This window comes from Macrobrachium nipponense, chromosome 2 (genome assembly GCF_015104395.2).
Source record: "Macrobrachium nipponense isolate FS-2020 chromosome 2, ASM1510439v2, whole genome shotgun sequence".
In the NCBI taxonomy this organism is placed as follows: domain Eukaryota; kingdom Metazoa; phylum Arthropoda; class Malacostraca; order Decapoda; family Palaemonidae; genus Macrobrachium; species Macrobrachium nipponense.
In genome coordinates this window covers 58,283,076-58,308,025 of record NC_087201.1, presented here as the reverse complement: position 1 = coordinate 58,308,025, position 24,950 = coordinate 58,283,076, and the positions used below count along the sequence as shown (strand labels likewise).

Here is a 24,950-nt window from a genome sequence, read left to right as displayed (position 1 = left end):
CAGACTCATCCATTCCCTCACCGAGCATGTTTCCTTCCCAGAAGGTCGCCACTTTTTCTAAGCATTGAAGTTGTCGCCCCTGGGACGGAAAAGCAGAAAAGCCACTGAGTCCATCTGAATCCCCAGATAGACCTAAGGATTGAGAAGGAGTCAGATGTGACTTTTCGAGGTTTACCAGAAGCCCCAGGGACTTGGCTAACGACAAGGTCTTGTGTGCAGGTCCTCCAGACACCGGTCTCAAGCGATGAAGCTCGAATAAGCTAGTCGTCTAGGTAGAGAGAGAAACTTAATATTCTCCAGATGAAGCAGCCTCGCCACGTTCTTCATCAAGAATGGTGAAAACCATCCGGCGGCTTGTGCTCAGACCGAAGCAAAGTGCCCTGAACTGGAATACCTTCCCCTTCAGGACAAATCGCAAGTATTTTCCTTGATTGGGGATGGATGGGGACGTGAAAATACGCGTCTTGGAGGTCTAGTGAGACCATCCAATCCCCCGGTCTTAAAGCTGACAGCACAGATTGAGGTGTCTCCATCTTGAATTTTTTCTTTGTGACGAAGAGGTTTAGGCTGCTGACATCGAGGACGGGTCGCCACCCCCCCGACTGTTTCGGCACTAGGAACAGACGGTTGTAAAAACCTGGAGATTCCAGGTCGAAGACCTGTTCCACAGCTTGCTTCTCGATCATTTGATCTAGCAAGTCGAAAAGCAGTTTCTGTTTTTTCTCCTCGATACGAAGGAGACAGATCCTTTGGTGTTGAGGATAGCGGGGGTGACTTCATGACGGAATCCTGTAATCCCTTCCTCACGATATCTAGCGACCAAGGGTCGGCCTCTCTCTCTTCCCAGGCTTTCGCGAACAGAAGAAGCCTGGCTCCTACCGGCGGCTGAAGGACTTCCATATCACTTACTCTCTTTGACGGAGCAGGGGTTTTCCCTCTGGAAGAGCCTCTTCCTCTGAGAGGCTGTTTTCGAGGAAGATCCAACTCGAAAGGGCTTCGGTTTCTTGGTAAAAGAAAACGCCAGAAGAAGAAGCAGCTGCTGGTCTCCTTGAAGACTGAGCCAGAAGATTTTGCGTTGCCTTCTCCTGAAGGCTCGATGCTATGTCCTTAACCATAGCCTGGGGGAAGAGATGGTCTGAAAACGGAGCGAAGAGACAAGTCCGACCTTTTGGCTGCTGGAAGAAACGGAATTTGGAGGCTGGTGAAATTACAGAAGAGTTCTCTCTTCTTGAGAATCCCCGAGCAAAAGTGAGTAGTCACCTCCTCAGAACCATCCCTGACGGCCTTGTCCATGCAAGACAGTACAACTTGGACAGCTCCCCCAGACTAATGGTATCAGAACTCCTGGACCTGGCATCCAAAACAATCCAAGACACCAGTCGAGAAAGTTGAAGACCTCTAGAGTCCTGAAGAGGCCTTTTAGATGGAAGTCGAACTCGTTTATGAGTCCAAGAGACTTTTGATGAAGACAGAAGGGCTCTTCTGGAGGCATCCACAATGCTCCCGAAATCACCCTGAGCAGAGGCTGGTAGTTTAACGCCTACGTTCTCGCCCTCCCGTATCGTACCACATGCCCCCTTTTCCGCAGAGTCTTGATGGCGGCAAAGCAAAAGAGGACTTGCCTGACGCTTTTCTCTTCTCCATCCAATCGTGGATTTTGCGGAACGCTTGTTTCGTGGAAAGCGACTTCTTCATTTTAACGAATCCCGATGCCTTCGATGCTTTTAAAGAGAAAATTGAGGGGGAAGGGGGAGACAGGGGTGTTCAGGATGAAATGTTTCTCCAAACTCCGACTGGAGAAGACGCGTCAAAACTTTGTAGTCCGATGAGACAGGAGCTGGCTGCTGCTCTTCCTCTGCTTCGACTAATCATCGCTAACTCCCTCCCTCTTCAGAAACTGGAGAAGTTGGAGGTAGTACTGAAGAAATTCGACGAACAGGTAGGGTTCCCTCTTCCACCTGTGCTTGCGTTGGTGAGGAACTGGCGTCCACTAGCGCGCGCTTGGCGTCCGAAGCCACACGTTTGGCGCCGACAGGTGTGCGCTCGGTATCTACCAGTGCACGCCTGGCGCCCACTGGCGCACACCGAGCGTCCACAAGTGCACGCTTGGCGTCCACTGGCGCGCGTCGAGCGCACCGCCAGCGCGTGCCCGGCGTCCACTGGCGCACGTTTATCATCAACAGGTGCGCATTTGGCGGCAACGGAAGCGCGCTCCTTCACTTGCACAGAACGCGTCGCTCAGCGTCCACTAGCTCGCTTATTAACGAACATTCGAAAACGTGCAAGCGGGTGAAAACCTCATCCTGAGAGCGAGAAACAAACTTCTCACCTCCTCTAGAGAGCTGCTGGGAGCAGAACGAACTCTAGAGGGAGCTCAAACGGAGAGAGAGGGCGAGCGAGGAGAAGGAGGAGGTCTTGACTTCTTCACAGGAAGCCTATCATCCTTCCTACGATGACGCGGAAGAGACTCTCTAGAAGCAAGAACGTCCTGAAGTTGTTGCTGCAGTGACTGAAGCATCCTCTTGGTTGGCGAATCTTCCTGCTCTGGGAGGGAACTGATCCTGTGAGCAGGAGAGTGGCGAGGGGACGCCTCCCTCCTCCTCCCAGGCACGGCCTCTTCCCGAGCTCTAGAGCAACTGTATCGCTTGAATAGTTACCCGAATCCAGGTCCGAAGACTCTCTACGCCTTTTCTGCGGTGAACGCACTATAAGGAGAAGATCGAAGTTCCAGAGAACTTGACGTGAAACGTCACCACACGCGCCGTCCTTTTCAGCGGACGGGAAGCACCGTGAGAACTCCACCCTTTACGTGGGGATGAAGCCTCCGATGACGAAAAACACTCCTTGAGGAGACGTGCACGCGCACGCTCCTTGGCAGTCTGGGGATTTTCATCAGTAACTGCCGAAGGCACGCCAGATCGGTGGGGGTTCCTTGTAACCCTCCTTAGGCTTTCGACATGCTCCCTCCCCGGGTCCTGGGAGTCAAGCAGAGGTCCAGGCCTAGAGCGAAACGAGTCCGATCTGACGCACCCTCCACTACACAAGGGGTATCACTGCACTTATGCACATCACTTTTGCTCTCAGAGCCAACACTTTTCGATTCTAAATTTCGCAATCGAACTCCAAAATTAAGACAAAGTATTACTCTCTACTGACACTGTTTCAGGGCCCGGAGGCAACACTACAGGGTTAGGAGAATTAACAGAAGGAGGGTTAACAGGAGAAACATTAATTTCTTGCATACCTGAAACACTCCTGGCATACCTGAAACACTCCTGGAGGAAGACCTCCTTAACCTATCCTTTTCTAGTTTCCTAAGATAGGTCTCATACGCCTTCCACTCAGAATCTGTTAACCTTTCGCACTCCTTGCAACGGCTTTCATACACACATTCATGCTCCCTGCAACCTTTACATACCGTATGTGGGTCTACTGAAGCTTTCAGTAGCCTACCTCTACAATCAGTCCTAGAACAAAATCTAGCGCTAGCTGTACTAGACCCTGACATATTATCCAAAGAGAAATCCAAACCAAAATCAATTCAATCCACTAATAACGTGTGCCTAGCCACCGATCCAAGTCAATTAATCCAAAAAAGAACCAAAAGGGATACTCAAGTAGCCAAAAGTTTCCAAATCCAGACGGAGGTGCTGTAAACAGATGTTCACAACACCGGCGACAGAAAAATTATGAATAGAAAATGGGAATGGTTCCTGATACCCGCCTCCCAGCGGCGGGAATGGGTACTAACCACCTGACTCCCACTACGTGTGTCGTAAGTTTTAAATTCTGTCGGTCGTCGGAATTATCAGCTATATATATATCTGACAGGTAAGTTTCATGAACAAAAATATAATTAAGGACACTTCTGGTTACATGAGATTACCCTAATCATCAGTTTATTAAAACAATTGAGTGACAGAGTTTTTTCGAAGAGACAGAATGCTTTGTACTGATTCCAATGCATACAATCTGTCTTTCCAAACATCTTTATTGTCATCTAAAGGAAGGTGCAATGTTAAATCGCTTAAGAGAAAAATGCCAAAATAGCCTGGACCACCCCATATTGAAATCAGTCAAATCACTAGATGGGATTATATAAAACAGAAATTACAACGAAAGAGGAACATGAAGATGAAATCTTCACCATTCCCCCCATCATCTTGTGAATCCACTCTCTCCACTATGTAACACCCTGGGTAATGGCTCGTCTAAACTCACTCCACTCTTGCTCCCAGTCATGACAATGAGAGGATTACACCTCCATCCATCTCAGGGTGCCAACACTCCAATGATATTTCAGAAGTCTTCCACCAAGAGCCTGTTGTGCTATTGGTTGAAGTGTCAACCAATGATAAATATGCCAACGGTGCCATAACTATTATCAGCATCTTATGGCGCAGATAACCGAAACTCGACCTGTTATGGCACCATAAATCGCTGATTTTATGGTGCTAGACAAGCGCCATAAAACCCCGGTCGCCATAAACCTAGTCTACCAATAACCGGGGAACTGCCTGTATTGCTTAGACTGGCAAGCAATGTGCCAATGGAGGACATGTCAAAAACGATGGATTCAGGGGTACAGTTATTATTCTGCATGAGCAATGCTCATAAGGTATACTCAATGTCTCTCTCTCTCTCTCTCTCTCTCGTCTCTCTCTCCTCTCTCTCTCTTATTTGCTCATCTAACTATCCTTCTCTCCTCTCTTTCTTCATATTTGCTCCTACTTTGCTCAGGCTCTGCTGTTCATCTTCCAGGCGAAGGTTGGAGTTAGACTGATGCTGTTTGGGAGTCCTACAGTGTGTTATATCAGTAGTGCCAGTGGGGTGCCACAGGATGCTGATTTTTGGTTGACTGCATGCTCAAGGACTGTCTGCTATTGGCTGTGTACTCGCTGCCTCAAGACAGGTTTTCTGGAGTTGATGGTTTCTCTGGTGTAGCCTTGATGATCTCAAAATTTGGTTGACCCCATGGGGAGCTTAATTTTCATTGGCTCTCCACTTTATAACGTCATTCCTGGTGTTACTGCCGGTATATGCTTCATCCAGGGAGTCATCTTTTAGGGAATATTGGAGTATTGTTGCTGTTATTATTTGCTAATACCAATTGGTCCTTGGGTCAGGTTCCTCCTTAAGCTCGTGGGAAGGAGGAAGGCTTCTTATGTAGTGTTTAAGGACATTTTTTCCAAAATAAAAAGCGTTTTCCAGTAAGCGCAGACATCTTGGTCAGGGGCGCTTCCAAGGATTGTAGTATTGCTGACAATACTATCTTGGGAAGGAGTCTGGTTATGGCTAGTGAGGGCATGACACTTAATGGTATCCTTCTGTGCATGGCAAGAAATTCTCTGCAAGTCACATCATAGTCATTCCAAACTATGTTCCAGGGCGTCCATGGAAAGGGCATTGCTATTGGTAGACTCCAATGGTTTTCTTCAAGAGGTCTTGTGCAGGTGGGGAAGGGTTATTCCTCATATAAAGGTCACGCATAGCTCCTGTTCTTGCTTGTATGAGTCACTAGGCTTATCTTCATACGCTCCTCTGTCAGGGTGATGTGCTCCGAAATTATTTTCTTCATAGCATCTTCCTCCTTGCGATACTTAAGAGCACACGAAGGCTTTATAATAGAGCTTTATGGTTTTTTGCGGTGGTGGTGGTGCAGCATCGTCAGAGTACCATCTGTCGAGTTCTGTTTTTGATTACATTATTAATGAGTCAATTGGATACCCATTATTGAAGAGTACCTGGGAGGCTCTGTCCAATTCTTTATGAGTGTCCTGCTAGATGGAGTAGTCTCCATTGAGGCACATCCTAGGTTCGTTTTCCCTCGCGTAGACAAGGTATGAAGGCTGTTTTCTCTCTTGGTAACAAAGACATTGAGGAAAGGGAGCCAATTGCTAGTACTGAATCCCACAGTATAATTCAGCACGCTGCACTGTTGGAATATGCTACGAAGGGCTGCAACCTCATCTTTGCTGTCTGCTTGTACGTAGATATCATCATTGTATCTTCCTGGATATTTCTGGGGGAGAGGATCTTCGAGTGAACTCAAAGATCCTCTCCTCCATGATGCCCCTGTAGAAGTGTGCAAACAGCCTGTCAAATGGGAAGCCCATAGCAACACCATCTTTATGCCTATGCATGTGCCTTCTGTGGGTGGAGAAAGGGGCCCTCTTAGTATAAGATATCCAGGAAGGCATGTCAATGGAAGGAATTATCAAGAATATTCAATGGGTGGGCGTTGACAAATCTCAGTAGACGCGATCGAGGATCAAGTCGATGGTTTTTGTTGACTGGCACGTTCTTGAATAAAGACTCGATATCCAAGGAAGTGACAGAACCAGAGCCAGGGGTGTCTTGAATTGCTTTTAAAAAGTCAGCTGACGACTTGAGGCTGTAGTTCCTGGGGACATACAGAGTCAGGATCTGATTCAGTCTTTTTGCTAAGGCGTAAATGGGTGCTAAATTTTGTCATGTTTCACACATTCATTTTTCATTCTAACCCTGCTAATCAGTAGCTGCTATAGCTTGAACTGGATGAAATGTGAGATTTTTACCAGTTTGAAAATCTGGATCCATGGGGATCCACACACTGGTTGCTGTTGAACCAACAGATTATATATATACAGTAGTAGTAATTATGTGTCTATGATTCAAGAAGACCATAATTGTGGGCTAATTTAAATGACAGCTTTGAAATAAAAAAGGTCAGTGTAGTTTTGAAAATTAAATTTTGTATCATTATTTCAGGTTTATGACAAAGTAACTGGGGTTTCCATGTTTCATGTTACGTGGACATCACAAGCATCAGCAAATCAAAGGGCTGGTCGTGCAGGGCGTACTGCTCCAGGCCATTGCTATCGACTCTACTCTTCTGCAGTCTTTGACCAAGATTTTGAAAAATTTTCGAAAGCAGAAATTCAAGAACGACCCATCGTGATATAATTCTCATCATGAAATCTCATGAATCTTCCTGTGATCAATTTTCCTTTCCCCACACCCGACCTTGATTTAACATCCAGGTAAATATTGCAAGAATTTTAGTTTATGTTTCTTTTGTATGGTGAAAAATTTTTTTTTTATTTTTTTTTACAAGTGCTTAGCAAATGGACAGTGTTTTTAGTTAAGTGTTATGATAGATGAGTGTCTTATATATCTATGTGTCCGCAGGCAAGGCATCCTTAGGCTCCTTCCAAAGTTACTAGTAAGAGATGAAAATACTGACAATAAAAATATTCATCAATACATTACAGGCAGTCCCTGGGTTACGACAGGGGTTCCGAAAATCGTAGTAAGCCGGAACATCGTCAAAAATCCTAAGAAAACCTTACTTTTAATGCTTTGGGTGCATTGAAAACTATGTAAACTGCATTCTTATAGCATTTTTCATCCAAAAAACCTTGGGACATGCGTCGTAACCCTGGAACATGTGTCGTAACTCTGGAAATAATGTCTGATGAATACAATTGAAAAGCGTTGTAACCTCGTAACGTCATAAGACGAGACCGTGTAACCCGGGGACTGCCTGTATAGAATGTGGCAAGAAGGAACATAAGCACGGTAGAGAGCATGTTATAAGAGAACAAGCTACCATCATGGTTATCATTTACTAAAATTCAACAGGAAGTTGGGAAAACATCAGTGTTCAATAGCAAAATTTAATCATCTTCAAATCTTGAAAATTCACTAGCAGCATCATTATCATGTGCGAAAAAATAATCTCGCATACTTCTTTAAATCAGACTCAGTAGTAAGTAACAAATCCACTAAGTTGAGGTGCCAGTATTTTAAATGGAATTAATTTCTTAAATAAAATTCTTAACAAATTCTATCTGATATAGTTTATATGGAAATTTTAATAAAAGCAGTCCATTGTATTAATGATAAAGAAACCAATAATATTTGATATGTATATACAAAAATTTATTTTATTGTAAAAATGTTATTTTTACTATTTACTCTACAGCTAAGTATATTAATATATTAATGTATGAGGCTTGAAAGCTTGAAAAAATTCAAGTAAGATGCTGCTTGATATATGTTTGCAAATATTTGCTGTCAAGAAACTTTTCAATATATATTTTGATAGTGTAGTCGCTGTTTCGTCCTCAAAGGAGTTACCCTCCCTGGTGTGCACCAGCACCCCAAGGTGATCAGACTAATATCAAAGAAATATCTTTTAGCCAGGTATTATGCCATAATGATAAACACTATGACAAGTGATAGAATATAATGAACTCAAAAGACAAGGAGGCGTTTTTTCTTGTCTTCAGTGAAAGCTGTACACCCAGTTTTCCTACGTCAAAACCTGTAGAAGTGACTATTGCGCATGTGCATCGGCCATCTTGTTTTATGTTCGGGCTGGCCAGGAGATCACAAACCTTTACTCTTTCTGGTCATCACACACGAAAGACTATACTGCCAGTGCTCCTCTATTTTGAGATTATTTCTTTGAAATCAATCATGGAATCGCTGACATTTGAAGTTAAGTGCTCATTTTTAAGATTTAGTTAAAACATTAGGTTAAAAACTGTGGAACAGGAAATTTTATTGTAAAGTACAAAATCATGTTTTGTTTACTAGCGTTGATTAGAACACGTGACCGGCGATACATGTCCCAGGCTAGCCTTTACAAACGCAAAAAGTGTTTATAAATACATTTTTGTTGGAAGTTTTTTGCCTAAAGAACTATTCCATATTGTATTATTAATTTAGTTAATCTTTTCAGATAGTGGTTTCTACAATTTCCTAGGCAGTAGCTAATCTTATAGAAATCTTGCTTAGGTTAGTAAATAGTTAGCCACATATATGTGTATGGGTTCATAAACCACTTTATTAAAAATTTCAAAAATTACATGACTCAGTAAATAGTAACTTGGTTATATAGTCTAACTAAGCAATAAGGCTACATTTGTTCCGACACGGCATACAAACCTTCGGTCCTTTTACAATAGGAAGGTACTAGCGGCAGCTGGATAGGTCGTAAGCTTTCGAACAAGGGGTTCGGTAGTTAACTGCTTGTCCGACAGGCGCGCGCACGCGCGACTGGTAGGTAAACAAATCACTTTTGCTTTCGGCCTGCTGGCGTGTGGACTGTATCATCGCTCTCTGCCGCTTCATCGTCGTTGCTTTCGCATGATTGTGTTTTTTCTTTTTCTATTTATCTAGTGAAACTGAATTGTAAGTACAATCATTTCATTGAATTCAATTGTGAATTAAAGGATCTTGGTTTTCACCACGCCCTCCGATTACCCGAGTGCCGGGACTGAAGGGCGTAAGTGCGGGAATTCATTTTCCCAGAAATGATCCTCGTATTGTGTATGCTCGGTGCCGAGGGCGGGAGCGCTCGCTCCGAGCGTATCTTGGGGGTGGAAATGTGTAGATGAAAAAATCGTAAGTAAGTGCTCTTTTCAATTTTATATTTTTTTGACCTGTATGCCCGTTGCCGAACGAATGCGCTCGGCACGGAAACTTATTCAGTATGGAAGTGGAATCGCAAGTACAGTATTCTTTTTCATTTTCATATATTATTTTGATTGTAGCAATACTCATTTTGGATCAGTTTCCGAGCTTACCCGAAATTGATCCTTCCCCCTTTTTATTTTGAATGAAGTGAAATCGCAAGTGCAGTTCTTTTTTCATTTTCATTTTTTATTGAGATTGCATTGTTTACTGGGATCAATGTTTCCGCTATTCCGGGAATTGATCCTTCCCCTTTTTATTTGTATGAAGTGAAATCGCAAGCGCAGTAGTCTTTTCATTTTCATATATTTTTGATTGCATCAATTCATTATGGATCAAGGTTTCCAGAAAACCTTGATCCATAAAGGTAAGGAATGGATCCTTTCACCCTTGCGCTCGGTACCGAGGGCGCAAATGCGCTCGAGCCGAGCCCTTATTCATTGTGAAGTGAATCGTAATGCAAGATGCATTTCATTTTATTCCTTATTATTGATTGCATCAATATTTATTTGGTTCAAGTTCCGCTCAGTCAGGGAATTGATCCTTATGCCCTTGCATTCGGCCCGATGGCACGATTGCTCTCGGGCTCTTATCTTGTTGTTGGGTACATGGGTACTGTGCGGGGGTGGGGAACGAGAACCCCCCCCCCCCCCCCCCCCCCCCCCCCCCCCCCCCCCCCCCCCCCCCCCCCCCCCCCCCCGCTCAGCTCCACAGAATGGCCCTTCCCCTTGGGGGGGGGAGGTTATCGGCGTTCTTCTCCTCGCCCGATCCGTCGAGTGCGGGGGAGGGCGCTCGGTGCCCGATGTACAATTGTATTAGGGGTCTTCCACTCGTTCGGAGAGGGCTCACCCCCCCCCCCAGCGCGAGGGGGAATTCCCCCCCACTAATCGCTACTACTGTTATTTCCGCAGGTGCTACTGCCACGAGGGTGGACCTTGGTGAGGTATGGGCGTCCTTCCATTTGCAGGGCGTGCTAGTGTCCAGGGGCTGCGGTTCTATGTCTGGGCCTACTGCGGTCACCCATGGAATGGTGACCACGCAACCATGTGACGACGTCCCTCCTCACCTGGTGTACTCGCCTCACGTGGTACAGTCTTGCCTACAGGCCGCTGTGAAGTGCCGTTCGCCGTACCGAGAGGGGGGCGTGCCGCCGCTGCTCGTGGTTGCCGCGCTGCAGCGACCACACTTCCGCTGCCCTCTAGAGCTCGCCCCTGGACCTGCCGCCGGTACCAGGATGTTGCTGGCTGCTGCTCCACTTCCTGTGTTTCCGGTGCTGCCTGCCGTACCTGCCGATTCTGGGCTGACTGTCCATGCAGTTGCTCGCTGGCTGTCCCTGCCGTTGCTGCTCTGGCTGTCCCTGCCGTTGCTGCGCTGGCTGTACCTACCGATGCTGTGCTGGCTGTGCCTGCTGTTCCTGAGATGCCCATACCCTGCTGATGTCGTCCCCTGTTCGTGGTGGTACTACCCCAGACTTTGGTCTGTCTGTACAGGTGCGTCCGGGCCCTGTGGCTTCGGCTACAGCAGCCCCGGCTCCGCCCTGGATAGCAGATCTTACGTCTGTCCTGAGGAAGCTGACGAAGAACGAGGAGGAAGTGTCGTCGTCGTCGTCTTCATCTTCTTCATCGTCGTCGCTGCCGCCTCTTCCCCTTCGACTTCTAAGGCTTCACAGCCGAGGAAGAAGGAGGTTGCCTCCTCCCTCCTAAGAAGTCTCCCTCGGAGCTTCTTCGGGAACCCGTCTCAACCTCGGTGGGGACGGGAGGGTTCCTTCTGCTGGTCCTCCTGCTCCTTCGGGAGCGGGGCCCGTCCTCTTCTTCCGCAAGGAATAGAAGACTACGGGGACCAGAGGGGTACCGGCTAACACCGGTACTACTACCTCGCCTGGTGTCAGTGGTTCTGCCACTGCATCAGGGTCCGTCTCGGCCTCTCGTTCGCGGGAGGTACCGAGTGTACGGTCGCCTACCAGCGACCGTGCAGCCAGGAACCAGACCTCTGAGTCCGCTCAGCGTCAGGTTCACGGCACGGGCGGAAGAGACTGGTGACAGCCGCTCATGCGACTCTCACCAGACCAGCTCTCACTCTCGCGGCGAACAGCTGCTACCCGGGGACGTGACGGTCCACGACCGACCACGGGCTGAGGCTGGGAAGAGGTCCTCCCGTTCGCCGGTGCCAGCCACGGCTGGAACCAGCGACGTGACGTGCCGTGAGGACAAGCACCGGTCTCACTGTGACAGTGGAGCCTGCAGTCGCCTGACCGTCGCTCTCACAGAAAAGCGACCGGGTACGGCAACCAGCACCAAGCTCTTCTGACAATCGAGATCGGGGCCGCTGTGCTCAGTCCAGCCGTTCTCCACAGCGAGACGGTTCGACCAGGCCTGCAGCTCGATCGCCACCGCGGGTTTGACGATCGCCTGCAGCCCTCCAAGCCTGCTGGTTCTGCCAGCGAGCAAAGAGGGAGCGTCAGGTCTGCCTCTCCCGTACCTTCAACCTCCTCGGGTACACCGGGAGGAGCGAGGTATTGAGGAGTGATCGTGAGGGGTGCGCCCCTCATGATCCCACCACAACGCCCTACGTGCCAGGCACGGTTCTTGGACCCCGGCCAGGACGTATGCGCAAGTGGAGGGTAAGACCGAGAGGGCTGTCGCTGTTCCCCCTTCTTAGGAGGAAGGTTCTCGGAATATGCTCTTGTTCGAAGGGCTTAACGGTCCCACTCTGCAAGATGCTGTGACTTCCGAGATCCAGAGGAACTTTGCCGAGGTTACGGCGCTGATTCGTCAGCACAATGACCTCGGGGAAGGATCGCCGCTCCCACCAGCAGAGCCACGTCTCGGCTCGAGTCGTTTTGGGGCCCGAGAGGGAACCCAAATCGACGGTGGGTCTGCCGCGATCGGAGCTTGCCGACTGTGTTGAACCAGGTAGTCTCTCGTCTCCGGACAAGAAGGCTCTCTCAGTTCTGGACGGTCGAACAAGCTACTTCACCTCCTCTACTGCGACAGAGGCGTTTCTACGTGTCTTCGGACACCGTATTTAAATACCCCTTCGGTCCTCCTGAGGTTTCGACCTCGACGAGGACTGGAATGAGTCGGAGCGGTATCGGCTCTCTCCTGTCAGGTGTCGATCAGCCCCACCCAGAAGACGTTCACAGTGGCGGCAGACACTTACCTACAGTATGAGTTCGTAACCCTCCTCGGGAAAACGTTTTTCTCTGACGATACGTTTTCCCAGGCTCTGAGAGGACATCGCCGTAAGGCGATGGCTGCTCCTTTTCTTCTCCAACTGCTAGATCCGCTGGGAAGGCGAGCCAGTATCCAATTCCTCCCCCATTCCCTCTCTCCTTACGGTTACGAGGGAAAGGGGAGGGATCCTACAGAGATTTCTCTGTAATGACCCACGTTAGGGGCTGCGCTACCGGGGGGACCTTCGGGTCCTACCTGACGTAAGCCCCGGTCATTGAGGAGGGATCCTGCCCCTTTCTCGATTTCTACGGGAATCGAGAGGACCACCAGCCGATATCGTCTGACGAATTCGGTGGGGGGTTTCGCAGAGTGCTTAGAATTCTACGGAATTTCTAGCGCACTCAGAGTGTTCGAGTTTTTTACGATCTCCAAACACTTAGGCGAGACCACGGTCCAAAGTGAGCGAGAATCCCCGATAATTGTTACACGATAATCGGGAACCTCGCTTATGCTCGAATTCCTGTAATTTCTAGCATTTGGAAGAAGACTGCTGCTGAAAGAAGAGTATCTCACAGTAGGCGCTTAACCTGGAATAGAGAAGAACGGACGGGAACTTCCAGTTTGGCTTGAACTATCGTCTTCGGTATTCTGTTCACCATTGAAGCTTTCCTTTGGGAAAGACTTCTCCTTCACTCTCTTGACTAGAGAACGAAGGCGGTCGATCTCCAATCCTTATTCTCATTCTCGAGGGGAAAAGATTTTAGGATGGAGGTCGTGGTACAGAACCTACAAATATATTACGTATATTACCCTCGCGACTTGATTATTTAACATTTGAATTGTTCGTGGGGTAGGCGCATACCCGTAGTTAACTCTACGGTTTGTGACCGAGACGAATTGTATCTTAATTGAACTGCAACTCGGGGTTGCCTGCAACCTCCCAGCAGTTATCTATCAGTTTCGATTTTAGATACTTGGTATTGTCATGACAACACCAAATCAGCTTTTGTATTTTACCGAAATCCGTTTCGGTTAAATATAATTGCTCGAGCGTCTTCTTTATGCTCGATGGTTCTAGCCGAACGCATTCCTTCGTGGAATAATGGATTACCTGGCAACTCAGTATGACGAGTCACCGAGAGCTACTGCGTATTGAACTGCCTGATAGCGGCTCAGTATCAGCTAGGTCTCGGAGATGCATGGTCGGTTACGTCTCTCTCTCCCCTGGTTGGATTGACTACCGAACCGTATCTCTGCCCAACAATCATGGACTTAGGTCTCTGATTAACGGGGATTCTCGCAATAATGAAGGACCATCTACTGCTGTGACGCTCGATTTCATCGCCTTCGACATTGCGAGAATTTTCAACAGAGATATCTCTTGGACTCTTTAACATCTTTCTGTTTACGCGGATCGGTAACAGAAAGTCTGTACTAGTCAAAACCGCTGCATCGCACTGCGATAATGCAAATGATTTTTTGCAGACATCTGAGTTTGTCTTCAAAATATCTCGTATTCGTAGGTGTGCAATTTCATTGCTCGCCCCGAATTAACAGATATGTCAGAAGACATCGCCTACCTCCCCTCTCCGACCTGACAGCTCTACTTCCAAATGTTCAGCCCATGAGAAGCAGTTCTTCAGGCAGTAGTTCCCTGTCTTCATTACTGGAAGCGCTCCGCTTTTTATTGCAAACTACGATCCTCACCGGACAGCAATCAATAGCGGTTAGCGTTCTCAGTCTTTGTAGCACAGGTTCAGAATCTTGAGAATCCTTCTCTCGGTTCAGCTGTGAAGACGTAGGTTGCATTTTCTGTACACCTTCGTCTTCAACGTGCACATAGTGTTGTTTCTCCTTACCCGAGAATCAACTATACTATGAGATATCTTGCCATCAAGGACCTCGGTCTCTAGAAGGCAATTGACTTTCGCCTGTTGGGCACATGCCTTAAGAGAGTCATCAACCTTGCCTTCTGGCATCGGTGACGAACAAATTATTTGTTTAGTCTCTTGGCATAACCCTGTTAAGGCGAAGGTCACGTGACTTGCTCGGGTGCTTGGACAACTTGCCTCCTACCGAACGCAGTCAGTAGGCAGCTGTCAGAGCGCCCAAGTCTGTTACGAACTTCGCTGTGGACTTAGTTCGGTTGTTCCATAACAATCTTTTCTTCGTCCTAACGGCTTGTCACAGTACCCATACCATCGACACCCACCATTGAGTGTCGGTGTCCATATCCACTACCCGAGAAGAAGAAGAGAAAACTTCGCTGCAGACCGGGATAGACCAGTATGGGTACAGGACATCACCGAAGTCGAGAAGAGGGATAGGTCATACGACAAATTCCCTTTCTTTTCCCTCCTAAGGTAATTGCCATTGACTTTTCCTGCGAAGTCAAGCATCCAGGGGATGGGGATTCGTGACGCTCGATTTCGTACCGAATTCGTAGCGAAGACTCTGAACCCTTCGGTTTCCTGACGATCGGTTAGAGTCCTTCACAATCCCCTCCCTAATGGACTTCACCGCCTTCGATGCGAAGGAGATGCTGCTTTGTCCTGTGAAAGCGCGACCGCGCTTTCTGAAGAAACTCGACATCCCAGGCTGAGTGTTGAAGACTCCTCGTCAGCACCAAGATGAACCTAGAAAGTACAACTCCCTCGAGGGTTAGTTACACAAGAACCCCTTTCTCCGTGGCGCAGGTTACTGAAGGCAGGGGTCTGGTACAACCAGACCACTGGCACCTCCTTCTACCTTTTGGATATTGCCCACAGGTCCTTGGATCGTTTTCCTTAGGACCCGTGGTGGCTGCTCAACACGTTGTCTAGCTAACCCAGACCCTAGCAGGCTGAACAGCATCGAGTCCTGGTGTGACTGTAAGAATAGATAAGTGAATGAGAGAGTGACTGGCTTCTCTTCCTATCTTTTTCTACCCCCACCTCTACCTGTGGGTAGAGGATACGGTCATCACCTTGCTGGATAAGGACGAGATGCCGGTGAGCTACTCGACAGAGCCCCATCCTATCCCTTTCACTAGGGATGGGAGCGAAATATCCACTTCCTCCTACAAGGGGGGGGAAGTGGATGCCAACAAGATAAACAAAACCATAACGTTGTTGCCTCTTGCAAATAGGAACTTGTTCTTGTTTGCTGGTACGAAGAGATACGCTTGCCTCCCTCTTAGTACTTGGTCCAGAGGTCTGACCATTGATCCTGCGGTGCACACCCCGATCAATCGGACAGAGGCTTGGATCCCTCCCTCGCTCTTACGACCAGGGAGGCTTCCAAGGTTGGGCGAACACCAGTCTGTTCACAAAAGACTCCAGATTCCACCCACCAAGAAGTGAGTCTTCCTATTGTAAAAGGACCGAAGGTTTGTATGCCGTGTCGGAACAAATGACAATTTGTCCAAAATTGCATTTTTCCTAACTATACAAACCTGAGGTCCTTTTACACATAGCCCCACCTCATGCCACCCCTCACTCTGCAGTTTTTGCTTGGGCCAAAAGCAAAAGTGATTTGTTTACCTACCAGTCGCGCGCGCGCGCCTGTCGGACGGAACAAAGCAGTTAACTACCGAACCCCTTGTTCGAAAGCTTACGACCTATCCAGCTGCCGCTAGTACCTTCCTATTGTAAAGGACCTCAGGTTGTATAGTTAGGAAAAATGCAATTTTGGACAAATTGTCATATTAAATTCTGTTGGTAAATACGTATAACCTTATTCAGTAGGAATAGATTATACTAAGGATACTAAACCCAAGCCTTATAGAAAACTTGCTTAGGTTAGTGAATAGTTAGTCATAAACTAACTTGAATAGTATTGGGTGTTGTTATAATCAAAATTAAAACCTAAACATAACCAGTACATAAGGACTAAGTTTAAGTAATATAAAAATAAACAAGGCTTCAAAGGTAATTTAAACCTCCAAAGGTTTGAATTAACAGATTTAGGCAGATCTAGGTAATAACTGCATCGAGTATTTATATGAAAATTACAATTCTCTAAAAGTAATTGAGTTGATATTTGAAATTTAACAGTTGTTGTTGGGGGGTTGAGTTTAACCCCAGGGACTAGTATCAGAAACAGAAAAATGACATTTGACGCCCCAGTCCCTAGTGGCCTCTGTTTTTACGGGCCTAAATAATTTACAGAATGTACTAGAAATGTGCATTTGTGGTCAAAATAATTTATACTAAAATAAAATTTGTCTAATAACAGGGCCATCTTGAGAAATGACCCTCAATTAAAATGTGCCGTAGCTGGTTTTGCTGATTTTTGCCAGTGGGCACTGCCCATACCACCTGCCATAGGCATAGTCCCTGTAACGATCAGGGCAAATTTGTTCCTGATATGTGCGAGAATTGTAGTGTTCTCTTGGCAGCAAGCTTTAAAAATGAAACTGCTCGCTTTAGATTGTCTCGATGGGTCCTAGGGTTTTAGCAAAGGTGAGGAAGGGGAAGATTATATCTATCCGGCCAAAACTCCGGAAGCATATATTTACCCTTCTCTGACGTTTCATATTCGGGCCAAAACCCAATAACATCAGTCACCACTACCCCTCAGGTACATCCTGAGGAGGAATTAGAGGAATCTTCACCTACAGGTGAAGTGTTCAAAGACTTTGAGGTAGACATTGATACCAAAAGAACCTTGCTGAACCCAGAAGGACCAAGGACACAGATGTCAATCAGCCATGGGAAAAACATTGTAGAAGAAAGTCAATCTCCCATGCAGCTTCCAGAAGATGATCAGGATCCTTCCCCCTAAAGGGATATAAGGATCCACCTGAACCCAATGGAAATAACAGAAAATTCAGAGGGTTATAGCAATTCACCCAGGACTTCTGCCCCCTGGGGAACAGACAGCTGCAGCTCAGCTGTAGATATACAATCAGGTTTTGCAAGCTCCCCCAAAAGGGATACACAGTTTGCGGTATTAGATCACTTCTGCAAAGAAATAATAAATGACATCAAAGATGCTTTGCTGCTGAAAGGCAACAGATAATGGACATACTGAACGATACACCAAAATGTGAACGTCCTGGATCTTGCAATAGAATGGGGAGAATTGAAACTAAATCTGCCCAAACAAACGTGGAGAAGCCTCTAAAGGAAACTATTCTAGCGGGAAATTTGGCATTAAGAGCTGTAGATGAAACTCTTCACCAGGTACCATATATTTCGGCGTATAAGTCGACCCGCCAATTCTGGGTATATTTTTATGATTTTAACTAATATCGGGTATATTAGTCGACCTATAAGATGTGAGGCCAACTGTACGCTCAAAATAAGCAGCAGGGTAAAACCTATCATATAAAATAACCTGAATGTTATTACGGTACATATGTGAGGCCAACCATACGCTTAATATAAGCAGCAGGGTAAAACTTATCATATAAAATAACCTGAATGTTATTACGGTACATATGTTGCTCTACTTACCATAAGAAATACAGGTAATATACTCGGTATATTAACAAATCTGTATAATATATAAAAGATGAATACCGGCAAATATGATTAGAAATGACAAAACGAAAGATACATTACTCGAGTGTAATGTAAACAAACAAAGCGCTAACTAACGCTGCATAACAGCCTACATATATGTATATGTATGTACAAACTGCCACTCAAGTTAATGTTTTGATAGGATTTTTAAAACGACATGCCGGTATTTTATTATTATGTTGGAATATTCCTTGAACCATTGGTTCTTCTATGGCATAAACAGGCTCATTTGAGGGAAAACGAACCTGCAGTTGATTCACCTGATTCAAACTGGGATCCTTATGATGAAACTGTGAATGATAATTTGTTTGATGAATTGTTTAATTCAAGTTATGATGACTCAAGTAATTTTGAAGGATTTTAAATACATATTTACTATTAAATAAAAGTTTTTAAAATTTTATTTAAAGTGATAAATAAAGATTTCATACCATAAATGTTTTTGAACAATACCCCGGTAAATACAAAACTGTCAGAGTGAACGCATCCTTCTCAATTACTGTACTACAAATGGCTATGCAATGTTTACACTTGCTGTGCGATTGGGGTTTCTTCAAGTTACTTTGATTTTTTTTCATTTTATTTAAGGTAATGGATGTTCCAATGTATTATTATTGTCATATTACAGTGTGAAATGTTTTTAATTCTGTTATATTTACATACAGTTACCTCAACAAAGCTGTCATTGTTATTAGCCAACTGTAAAGCCTGGATTCCTGTACCGATATGCCAAAATAATGAAGATTCACTTTTTGTTACCGTTAGATAAGTCGACCCCCTAATTTTGGCATGATTTTTTGGGGCTAAAGGGTCGACTTATACGCTGACATATACGGTAAATGGGACAGGAACTTAGAGTGCCATTATGAACAAGACTCGGGTGGCTCACCATGTACCACCAGCCTTCTGCTCCTTCACATTTGAAGTCATAAATCATGTGAAAACACATTTTCAAAATTATGTAGTAACCAGAAAGCGTGAACCATTGGCAGAACTAAAACCATTTGCTTGGTTATCCCGGTTTCAGAAAACTCCACTGATGAATGGGCAATGCTACAACTTCCCTTTGATAGGAAAAAGCTCCCCCTAGATATTGCAACTCAGCAATTTGGTACTCCAATGAGGATTTCAGAAGTTACATCAGCATCAGAGTTTTGTACTTGGACCCACCTCCTGTGTCTTTTAACCACTTCGTCACTGTAGAAGTAGCCACAAAAAGGCTTCCAGAAGAATCTAGGATGATTTTTGCTGTTGTGGCTAAAAGCCTTATGAGAACATTATAGGAAGCTCTCTATGAATTATTGGACTGACACATAAAAGCGCGAATGGAGGTACTGGAAAACTCCAACAAGTCACTTCCCAATGTGACTACCCTATTACAGTCTAATGTCTTCTGCCGAGACCTGTTTGAGGAGTCTATTGTGACTCAAATAAAAGAACAAACATGTCAACAAAATTGCACAGTGTATGCTTTACTGGGAAAAGATTTAAGGAAACAAAAAACCAGAAATTTCCCCATACCAAATCCAAAAAAAGGCACGCTTTGATAAAAAATCATATAGGTCTCCATTTACTTCCAATAGCTCTCCTCATACACAGGTAGATAGTCAGAAGGGACAGCACCCTCAAAAGGGACAAAAACCTGCACAGCAAAAAGCGTATCTTTTTCACAAGGTCCAAAAACCAGCTTATAGAGGAAAAGGAAAAGCAACACCTGGAATGCCCATTAAGGGAAAAGGCAGAGGAAGGGGGGATTCCAATAGGAATTGTTTGGTCGGGGGTCGACTTCAAAAGTTTCAAATGGAATGGAAATCTTCTCTTGGGGACAGCATTATTCTCAACGGACTGGGGTGGAAATGGTCTCAGCCCCCCTCCACCTTTGGAAAGGTTCTTTAAAAAACCGGACCCCTTTATGAAAGATTACGTGCAGAAGGCCCTCTCAAAAGGAGCCATAGAGAAACATTCTTACATTCTTCACCAGGCATGTCTCTTCAGTGTCCCCCAAAAAAAGATCTTCAGAACGAAGAGATCCTCGACCTGTCAACATTTAACAAACACATTATTTGCCAAAAGTTTCTAATGACTACCGTTGCCCTAGTACGTTCTGTCATTCCGAAAGGGACCTGGACAGTTTCTATAGATCTGAAAGACACATATTGGCACGTCCCTATTGCCATTCCCTTCCGCCCCTTCCTAGGGTTCTGGATAAAAAAAGTACATACAGATTCAAGGTCATGCCTTTTGGGCTAAACATTGCCCCGAGAATCTTTACAAAATTGGTGACAGTAGTTGTTCGGGAATTCAGGAAAGAAGGAATACATGTGATAGCTTATTTAGACAATTGGTTAGTCTGGGGAGCCACAAGAAAAGAGTGCCTAAAAAACCTAGGAACAGGAGTCAACAGACTCCAGTCAAAAGGCTTTTTATAAATTGGAAAAAAATCCCGTATCACACCCAGCAGACATTTTCAGTGGTTGGGAATGTGTTGGGACATAGTTCATGTCCTTTTGTATCTTTCCCTCAAAACTCAGAACAGAATAAGGAAAAACCCCAAAGGTTCCTGACACAGCCCATTGCTTCCAGACGGCAATTAGAGTGCACGATGGGTCTGCTGCAGTTTGCATCTATAACAGATCCATACTCAAGTTGCAACTGAAAAACGTGAACAAATTTTGGATGTCACATGCAAGAAAAGGGATGCGAGACAAATCTCACAAAATGCATAAAAAATTTGGGGTGATACCTCGGCCATGGACATGGGAGGAATCTCTGGCAAAACAGGTCACCCTGACTCCTCCACCTGTAAAAGTAACAATACACACAGATGCCTCGTTGACAGGTTGGGGAGGATATTGGAAGGATCGTCAGGTAGTGGGGAGGTGGTCAGCTACTCTAAGGAATTGTCATATCAATTTCCTAGAGCTGATGGCTGTCTTTTTGTCTCTAAAGAAACTCAAACCTCCGGAACAGACACACATACTGCTGGTCCTAGACAATACGACTGTAATGTCTTGCATTAAAAATTGGGATCACGCTCACCTCCTCTCAATATGGTAATGTTTGTCAAGGAACATGACAGCCTCAACATAGGTCATTGGACAACCACTCTTTTCAAATAATATACAACCTACTTCCACAACCAGAAATGGACCTTTTTGCCACATACAAGAATCACAAACTCCCAGTATATGTCCCCGAATGTGGCCAACCAAGCAATAGCGAGAGATGCCTTCCTACAGGACTGGAACAACTGGAAGACAATTTATCTTTTTCCTCCATTGCCCCAGATTTCAAAGGTTTTGAACAAGCTCCGAAGCTTTAAAGGAACAGCTTACCTAATAGCCCCAAATTGGCCAAACAGGCATTGGTTCCTACTACTTCAGCAGTGGACGAAGAGGTCAATTCCATTACCATCTGCTGTACTATCCCAGAAAGTAGGAGTGAAAGTCGTTTACGCATCCTCCTTTCTAAGCCGAGACCTTCATGTGTGGATTTTTTAAATATAATCTACTGGGAAAACTACTCACCCAGTATTGCTAGGTACCTAGTGCAAAAACTACAGACATCATTTATCCAGCAATACCAGTCTGTATGGAGAATATAGTTAGATTATATCCAGAGTGAGAGCTCAATTGAGATTTCTGTAGAAACACTAATAAATTTTCTTATACACCTCTTTGAAGACAAACATCTTGCAGTTACAATTATAGCATACAGGGCTGGATTAACAGAACCCTTGCTTTATGCATTAGAGATGGATTCCAACATAGAAGTTGTCACTTCCCTTCTGCAGTCTTTTTCTTTACAGAGACCCGCTCCTGAAAGACTTCCAATTACTTGGTCCGTGAATAAGGTACTCAAACTTTTATGTACTTCTCAATTCAACCGTCCTAATGTAACCACCACATGCATGCTTCAAAAGGCAATCTTCCTGGTAGCATTAGCATCAGGAGCACATATTAGTGAATTGGCTCTCATAGACAGGGACTATATATTGCACAAAATGCTGATAACCAGTTATTGTTATCCCCTGGGCCATCATTCGTGGCAAAGAATGAGAACCTAAAGAGGAAATCTCCCATTTTTATAAGACAACTCAGTTTAGCAGACAAAACATTATGCCCAGTTCAAGCACTTAAGGATTACCTAGAGGTCACGGAAGATGTTTTAGAAGGCCCAATTTTCCTACATCCTAGCACAAACAAACCACTCTCTACAAGGACTAAAAATAATTTTAGTGTCCCTCATTAAAAAGGCTATCCCTCATTCCTTTCCTAGATCATATGATATTAGGAAAGTAAGTACATCATTGGCCTTTTTCAGAAATGTATCATTTGAAGAACTTTCTGAATGTACTGGGTGGTCATCAGAGTCAGTATTCTTAAAACACTACTGCCATGAGCTGAAACAAATTCGAATGCACTGTGTATCAGTAGGTGGTATGGTTAGGCCTGACCCCATTGGCGCCACAACAGAAAACCAGGGGTCTCCCTAATGGGTGGGTATGTTGACTATCGCTGGTGAAAGTGCCTAAAGGTCGCAACCATACCCAGCATACTTAGGTAAGTCACCATAGAACTTTATGCTAAAACTATATCCTATGTGTTTTCGTTATCTTTTTTACTGAAACTAGTGGCTTGACATTGGACCCGAAACAGTGACTATGCTATCAAAAAATAGGTTTTGACGTAGGGAAAACCTACTTTTGGTAGTTGCTGTTGATTCCTTAAAACCCCCCCACTTCCCTGACGAAAAACCATGGGATTTGGGTAAAGGGACGTCCTGCGTTGACCAACAGTAATGATTTGTGGTCTTTTGGCCGGCCTGAACATAAAACAAGGTGGTCGATGCGCATGCGCAATAGTCACTTCTACAGGTTTAACGTAGGAAAACTTGGTACAGCTTTCGCCGAAGACAAGAAAAAATCCCTCCTTGCCTTTTGAGTCCATTATACTCTATCACTCGTCATAGTGTTTGTCATTATGGCATAATACCTGGCTAAAAGACCAAGCTAAAAGATATTTCTTTGATATTAGTCTGATCACCTTGGGGTGCTGGCGCACACCATGGAGGGTAACCGTTTTGAGGACTCAACAGCGACTACCAAAAATAGGTTTTTCTACGTCAAACCTGTTTTATAGAAATGGGTAATGATGTAAATTAGTTGTCTCCTTAAATTTTATTCATAGGTGAACAAAACTTTACTTCTCATCATGCAAACGAACACTGATGAATCATATTTGACGCTAAACGGACTTATTTCACGGAGCGACACGGCCGAGCCCAGAAATGACATTTTATTATGTATATGGCAAGTAGGGTCAGTATTGCCTGCAAGTGTCACAATAAGTTGATTGCCTGTGGATAGTAAGCTGATATTGGTGCTTAAACACATGAGTGAAACTCGTGAATGGTTTGTTTTTATAAAATGAGATTAGGAATGTATAAGTAGTATAAGTTTTGCAAGGTGATTAATAAAAAATTTTCATTAAAATTTTAATCGCAATAAGTGTATATTAATTATAAAGATATATAACCTTAACATTTCACCATATGTGTAAATGATTGCAGTGAAGTTGATTTTATGAAAGTAATAACTTGTGGTAAAATTTTTGCAAAGCAAAATAATACCAATCTGCATAGCTCTGAGATGATATTTCTGTTTCGACTGTGAATGGTGAAGATAGAAAGTTCTTTCCATTTGTTTTCTGTGATAAATTTCCCAACTTTAAGTTTCTTCAAAGCCTGTTCATTTTATATCAGTGTTAACTATTATAAAATAAGGTTTTGGTGAAGGTCCTTATAGTATCAGTCAGTATTATCATTATCCTGTAATCCAAGCAGACTAATTCAAAAACATCTGGTCATCTAGTATTTGACATGATCTTGGGTGGACCTGCGTTATCAAAAACACTTAATACTGCTGCCCATTTTTATGTTGTCCTGTTTTCTGTAATTTTTGCATAAATGATATGTTTTTGGTATTTCTTGGAGCAATATTTTTTTCTAATAATTTAACCTTTTATTTCAGCTTTTGAAATAATCTTTGCCAAAATTAATAAAAATTCATGGAGATATGAATTGACTGGTTTTGAAAAACCATTGCTCATCAGTGAGGTTTAAGAGCTGGTTGTGACATATCACTAGGTAGAGTTGCTGTTGCAGGCTACCAGTATAGTATCATGAACCCTTGTTAATTTCAAGAGCTTGTTTTCAAATCATAATCGCATCATTGTTGTGGTGCTTCATGAACACCATGGTTAAGCTTTTTCCACATGGCAAGAAACAGGTGGGATTTGTGTTAAAGGAAATTTTGAAAAACTATTTATTATTTAAATACCAGTCCATCAGTTTGCATAATGTGTCCACCTCCTTGGGAATGACTTGATAGCAACCAGAAAGTGAGCGTGTTCTGGTGCATGCCCAGTCAGGTAGAAGAAGTGATACTCTTCTTATTTTGGATTATGTCTGGTGTAGTATTGATTGCACAGTGAAGGCATATATATAAATGTGGTTTTTTTATCAAAGAAATGAGTGTTACTTAGATTTATTTTTTGGTTGAAAATTGTATTGACTTTTACACAAGTATACTCATATACTGAATAAATGAAAGGTTATTACGAAAAGTGAGATATACATTGTATTGCATAATTGATTCCTCCCTATATGCTAATATGCTGTTTTCCAGGGTCAGAATTTACAGTTACCAGTCAGCTCTCTTCTTGCAACCTCCATAGAGCAGGGACTTTAATGTACCCCCTTTTTTTGTTTGCATTCTTTGATACTTAATATCAGCCTCTTTAAAAAC

At 44.5% G+C, this 24,950-nt stretch overlaps 1 protein-coding gene across 1 annotated transcript in view; it reads left to right on the top strand.

Moving 5' to 3' along the window:
- Positions 1 to 24,950, top strand: part of LOC135220611 (probable ATP-dependent RNA helicase kurz) — a gene marked incomplete in the record, with an annotated part of 259,299 nt that overhangs the window by 118,976 nt on the left and 115,373 nt on the right. Inside the window, 1 exon segment of the mRNA XM_064257916.1 lies at positions 6,751 to 6,936. Coding sequence (XP_064113986.1) covers positions 6,751 to 6,936 — 186 coding nt within the window.